The sequence below is a fragment of the Centroberyx affinis genome, unplaced genomic scaffold, assembly GCF_046629955.1.
Source record: "Centroberyx affinis isolate AG114_WGS23_722 - 3 ecotype Tasmania unplaced genomic scaffold, CSIRO-AGI_Caff_v1 ptg007890l_1, whole genome shotgun sequence".
Taxonomy (NCBI): domain Eukaryota; kingdom Metazoa; phylum Chordata; class Actinopteri; order Beryciformes; family Berycidae; genus Centroberyx; species Centroberyx affinis.
The window spans coordinates 772-7,500 of NW_027283959.1; the positions used below are offsets into that span (position 1 = coordinate 772).

At 43.9% G+C, this 6,729-nt stretch overlaps 1 protein-coding gene across 1 annotated transcript in view; it reads right to left on the reverse strand.

The window, feature by feature from the left end:
- Window positions 1–216: 216 nt before the first annotated feature.
- slc9a5 (solute carrier family 9 member A5) overlaps window positions 217–6,729 on the reverse strand; it is a gene marked incomplete at its 3' end in the record, with an annotated part of 29,594 nt that continues 23,081 nt past the window's right edge. Inside the window, exons 6-8 of the mRNA XM_071514023.1 lie at window positions 5,027–5,247; window positions 567–816; window positions 217–298 (exon numbers count right to left, since the gene is read on the reverse strand). Of these exons, the coding sequence (XP_071370124.1) occupies window positions 217–298; window positions 567–816; window positions 5,027–5,247 (553 nt within the window). The remainder of the gene's footprint in view (window positions 299–566; window positions 817–5,026; window positions 5,248–6,729) is intronic.

Below are 6,729 nucleotides of genomic sequence, written 5' to 3' on the forward strand. Positions count from 1 at the left end.
ACGGCTTGTGATATAAACCGGTCTTTGTTAAATGAATGTAAATTAAAGTCCCATATTCTCCACTGTCCAGTGTTTTATTTTATGTCTTGAGGTCCATTCAAAGCTGTGTGTGTGGTGTCATGAACCAAAAACACTCTCAATCCATTTCTCCACGTTCATTTTCCAGCATCTCTCTGAGCCTTACCAAGAACAGGCCGTTTCTGTCTCCGTGTCTTTAAGGCTCATTAATATTAACGACCCTCCGTTCCTATTGGCTAACCGTTTCCAGAGTGAAACGTGAGACGCCGCGGCCCGGCGGCTACAGGTAGGGAAAACTCTCCGGTTAATAAACAACGACAACCGCTCAACCGCTTTGAAAAAAACACTTTGTTAGTCTATTATTTCTTACAAAAATGATAATGAGCGAACCTTTGTGACGTCACAAAGTTACGGAAGTCCAAACGGCTCGTTTAGAGGCTCGCTGCACTAATATGGATTGTGTGGATTTAGTTTTGATACTTTCACCATGTTTAGATAGACCATCCAACTCCTTTATCACCACAGAGGAGAGGGGAGTCCTGCTTTACACCATGTGGAGCTTTAGTGTAAATGTGCTCTGCAGCGTTCCTCCTACCTGGAACATGACGGTGAAGAAGACGACCACGATGGTTGTGGCGACGAAGTAATCCTTGGCTCTGACCTGCTCCCCGTCCAGCAGCACCACCAGGGCGAACGCCACCGCGCCTCGCAGGCCGCCGTACGACATCACCACCTGGTCGATCTTGTCCAATGGGACGAGGCGGAAGCGGTTCAGGATCCAGGTCTGACCAATCACACCTGGAGCGGCGGAGAGGCGGAGTAAAGCCAGGTTTTATTATGGGGTTCAGAGGACAATCAGCACATTTACAGATCTAGAGAGGGAAACACACATCAAACCCCATGAAACACTTAGATACAAAGTACTGTCTGTCTGTTAGGGATGGGACGATATGGTTTTTCATGATGCAATTCGATTTGATACGATGTGATACGATACGATGCAATACAATATTATTCGATACGATTCAATACGATACATTACGGTTCGATACAATGCGATGCAATTCACTATGATACAATACACTACAATTCGATTTGATACGATATGATTTATTGGTATCATGCGATGTGATGCCATACGATACAATACGATTTATTGTGATACAATTCTATACAATTCGATACGCTACGATTAGATGCGCTGAGATTCGAGACGATACGTGCGCTGTAATTCACTGCGATACGATACGATACACTTTGATTCGATACAATACGATACAATACGATACGATACACTACGATTCGATTCGATTCGATACAATACGATACAATACAATACGCTGCTATGTGCGATATGTGGTTCAGGATTCAATACAACCAGGATATGATGTGATAAATAAAAGTTCAGTGACAACAAAGTCTGACTGAATTCTGTTTATTTCTGAGCCACAAATCTTTCTAGCGATGCCATTGGCTGCTGGAATGTAAACAACAATTTAAAAATGTCATTACAAAGTGACAATAATATAATTTGGATGGAGAGCTTGTGAAACTGTGATGGTCAAGAGTCTCATTAGTGATTACTACAGCAGAATAACATGGAGCTGATATCACCATTCATGTTCCTGACAGCAGAATAACATGGAGCTGATATCACCATTCATGTTCCTGACACAACAGACGGACTGACACATTTTTGTATTGTGATATATTGAATTTCGATATATCGGCCCGTCTCTAGCGTCTGTGCAGGTGTGTTTAGACTGAGTACAGAGTATCCTGACTCTCTGTCTCCGTGAAGCAGACTGATGGGGTGAATCCAGGAGAAAGACCTGATCTCTGATTGGTTTGCCTGATAAATCCACTTCAGTCAGGAGGGAGAGATGGAGGTGAAGGAGAGGAGAAGCTTAAAGGGGCAATAAGTCCGATATTTACTGTCCCATAACCCTGACAGGCTCCAGTGACTCATCCATTACTGAGATTTCTGCCTTTAAAACTCACTTTCTGGCTCATATTTTGATTTGGAATTTTTTTTTTGATAAATAAGAGGCCCGACCATCTGATGTGCAGCGATACAATAAAAAACGATCTCTTAAATAGCATTGTGTTTGAGAAGCACCCAGCTGCAGCCTGCAGAACGGGGCGGGGCTACAGATCGACCGCTAAACCAATGAAATCGTCTGCTAAAACAATGAAGTCGACTGCTAAACCAATGAAGTCATCAATAATGGGCGGGATTACAGGTTCGATCTGTAGCTAACGGTTAGCAGCTAGCGAGCCAGTAATGATAGCATTGATGTTAACTATGCTTGTCGGCTGTGCATTGTGATGATTTGAAAAGTGAGTACTGTAGTGAGTGAAAAGTACTCTCTCTCTCTCTCTCTCTCTCTCTCTCTGTCTCTCTCTCTCTCTCTCTCTCTCTCTCTCTCTCTCTCTCTCTACACACACACGCACACAGTGTGAATTGTACTGTCTTTGTCATTTGAAAAAAATCGAAAAGGTAATAAATATATTTCACCATAAAAACATTTTGTTTTAATTGCTGGTGTTATTGACTTTTCTAACATGCAGCAGGGTGTTTGTGAATATTTGTACGGTAGGAAACTAAATTGAATAACTACCGCTAAGTAAACAAACCACTGCTTCCCTCGTTTCCAACCATAGTGGATTCTCAGTTTAGATTACAGGCCATCTGTAGTCCCGCCCTGTTTCGACCTCTAGACCAATGAAATCATCAATGGGGGCGGGATTACAGGTTTGATCTGTAGCCCCGCCCCGTTCCGCAGGCTGCAGCTGGGTATATTTGTTGTGTTTCATTTCAAAATGTCTACAAGATTACATTTTACATTTTTGAAAAAAAAGAATTCTTCTCAGTCTTCAGCTGTGTGTCGCTCCACTGGCACCGAACCTTGAAATTATTGTCTCAGTCTTATTTCTTGCAGTAGAGAAACGTTGCCACGATTCAATCTGTTCTGTTGAAAAGATGTGAACAATCTTATTCACACTTTTAACATCACCTTGACTCCTGTAAGGCCTCGTTCATCTGTTCAGAAAGTCCAGAAAGCTGCTGGAGGCTTTTTAACCAGGACCAGAAGCAGGTCATGATGCCTCTGATCTGCCTTTAGTGGCTCTCAGTTAAAAATAGCATCTATTTTAACTCAGGCATCACATGGCCACAGACCCACAGCTCAATGCCGAATGACGATGTTCAGCAACGTCACTAAACGTGTCACTCACTCTCACACTCATTCTGTAAACTGAAGTTAATTAAATCCTCTTTAAGAAGCAGCATGGGACAAGAAAGACGAGAAAGGTTTGGCCGTACTTCCAGTAGAAAACATCAGAGTCAAGAGTTAACAGAAAATCAAAGACGATTCTGCTCAGCTCAAGCCTCAACAAGAACATTTCTATTGAGCGAGTGCAATTTGTTTGGGGAGGAATTGGAGCCTTGGCAGGTACAATATACAGTATACTCACTTGTATCAGCGCCAAATAGCTAATATACACTCACCGAGCACTTTATTAGGAACACCTTACTAACACTGGGTAGGTATCAGCTTTCAGCTCAGTGTCAGCCGGCTACCAAAGTGCCATCCTCCTCCAGGTTGGACGTGATGCATTCTGGGATGCTTTTCTGCTGTCCACAGTAGTAAAGAGGTTATCTGAGTTACTGAAGCCTTTCTGTCAGCTCCAACCAGTCTGGCCGTTCCCCTCTGACCTCTGACCTCTGACCTCTCTCATCATCAAGGCGTTTCCATCCGCACAGCCGCCGCTCACTGGATGTTTTTTTGTTTTTCGCTCCGTTCTGTGTGAACTCTACAGACCGCTGTGTGTGAAAATCCCAGGAGATCAGCAGGTTCAGAAATACTCAAACCAGCCCGTCTGGCACTAACAGCCATGCTGTGGTCAAAGTCACTGAGATCACATGTTCTCCTGTTCTGATGTTTGATGTGAGCATGAACTGAAGCTGCTGACCTGTATCTGCATGATCCTATGAATTGCACTGCTGCCACATGATTGTCTCAATGGATAACTGCATGAATAAGCAGGTGTACAGGTGTTCCTAATAAAGTGCTCGGCTCGGTGTCTACCTGTCACTCATTCTCTAAAATTGAGCATAGCGTTAGTTCAGGCAGGCCACGAAGTCAAGCTCAGCTCACAAACCCAGCCCACATCAGCTGATAGCAGCTGATCTCAAAGCCAGCCCACATCAGCTGATGGCTCAGCTGATTCCTTCTATGTATTCAATTGGCAAATCTCATACAGGACGCCTTATTTAAAGCTGTCAGTCTGCCTACCCTTGCTGCTTCCTCTGCAAGCCGCTTTCATCCCGCCTCCACCCCAGCTCCTCCACCACCCCAGCTCCTCCACCCCAGCTCCTCCACCCCAGCTCCTCCACCCCAGCTCCTCCACCCCAGCTCCTCCACCCCAGCTCCTCCTCACATGCTGTCTGACTTAATGTCATTTCTGTTGTCATGGTTGCTGCTCTGTTCTGTACCTGGGCTCTTTGCTGCTGCTCTCCCTTTTACAGCTCCCAGAACAGAGCCATACCGCCAAATTTAACTACTGCAAATGGCAAAACAAGTTTTCTTTTGACTAAAGTGGTCCTGACTGAACTGGAGTTAATTAAATTCTATTCATGGCATGGTCCGGCCCGGAGCTGCTGTCAGGATCCTGGTGCTGATGGTGCCTTCGCTGTCGTGGATCAGCCTTTACTTTGTTTTATCATTGTAAAGCACTTTGAAACTTATTGTTTTGAAAGGTGCTATATAAATAAAGGTTTACTTATTGCATAAATTATCAAATGTAATTCCCACTGTGAACAAATAGGAAGCCAAGCAGGGAATTGGAGCAGCCCTGCCAGGACTACATTTGGCATTTAATTTGGCAAGCTCTTCTTTATTCTCTAGTTTATCTTCATTAGAGGAGACGAGGAGCAGGAGGACAGTGTGTGTGTGTGTGTGTGTGTGTGTGTGTGTGTGTGTGTGTGTGTGTGTGTGTGACTGACCGGCAGCTCTGAAGATGAAGATGAAGATGAGGGTGCAGGACACCAGGCCGGTGTCCCAGGCCCACTTGGATTTGTCCACAGCTGAGATCCCCAGGAAGATGAAGATGATGGTCTCGGCGATGCTGGCCAGCGTCTTCATCGTGTATTTCACCGTGGTCCGAGACTTCTGGGAAATGTTGGCCTCCACGTATTTGTTGGCCCCGATGCCGCAGAAGGTCATTCTGAAGAAACAGAGGGGCGGAGTCACATTGAGCCACAGGGCCGGTGTGTGGGGGGGGGGGGGGGAGTTTACCACAATGAATGCCAGATGGGTTTTTTACATGATTTTTTTGGCTTTTTTTTGCCTAAATTAGAGAGTTGAAAGTGTGGACAGAGAGAGTGGGGGGGGGGGGGGGGGGGTGACGTGGCAAAAGTTCTGGCTCGAAATCAAAATGAAGTCTGGACTGATGTTCATATTCAGCTACTTCTTCATGTGTTCTTAACTGGTATGAACACCACAGAAGAAGAGATAGACAAGTCCATCATGTTAAGATAAAGTTACAGGAACTGGAGTCAGATGGTTTTGACTCTAAACTCATGCAACAAACTTTAGTTTTCTGTTGTTATGTTACTACAAAATGTGTGTTTTATGGTATCTTGTTGTACTCGGTTTACCTTTTTTTTCCTCTTTTTTTAATTACCTTGTGCTCTATTGTATGCTTGCTGGTTTACCTTCTTTTCACCTCACTGTTTTAATCTCTTATTCTCACAAAAGCCCTCCTAGGGACGGCTGTTGCAAATTAGCATCCGCTATAAACACTATGATACTTGCATCGGACAGCTGTTCTCAGTTTGTCTATGTATATTGTATCTGTCCCTATCAAATAACCATGAATAAATAAATAAATAAATAAATAAATAAATAAATAGGAAGACAGGTCAAAAACTCTGTCCAATAACAAAGCTACTTGTGAGTCATGTGACTTTAGTTCACAAGCTCTGGTTGGCTTATGATTGGTCAGTATTCCAGAAAGCAAGATTAGCAAGTTATCCAGATCTATTAACTCACAGTTCACAGAAATACGGGATTTTCTGTTCCAAAAACCGAGATCAGAGTAAGTCTGGATCAGTTACTATGGCAACTGATGTTCTCAAGCTAACCTGCTGTGTGGCAGGGGCCAGTTGCATAAAGCTAGTTTAAGACTAGTCTAAGCCTTATACTGGTCTTAGATTCTCAGGTTGGAATAGGCTAATTAAGACTGTCTGTTACTTAAATATTACAACTGACTTATTTTGAGGTAGGAAATTAGCACCTCCCCCCCACCTAATCTTGAGTTAAGAACTTTGTTGTTATGGCAACGAGTCGGCCTAACAGAGTGGGGCGTTTAAATACTGAAGCTGTTTCATACAAGATGCCAAATCTCTGGTTTTTGGGAAGAGTCTGAAGAAGAGAGAGAGTCTTTAGAGACAGAAACAACCCATTACAGGTCTATCTTTATGCAACTGGCCCCAGGTTTGCTTGAGGCTTAGGCTACTTGAGTTATAAAACCCGACTGAGCCTGCAGCATTTAAGCATCACACAAGTCAGTTCGTTCAACTTGTCTCGAACACGGCTGTAAACTGTCATGGAAGCGTTTCCGTTTTTTCAAAAGAGTCAATCATTTATCTGAGCAGCCTTCCTCAGCCTCACATCCCCCTCACCTCTGTACAAACTTTATGCATCG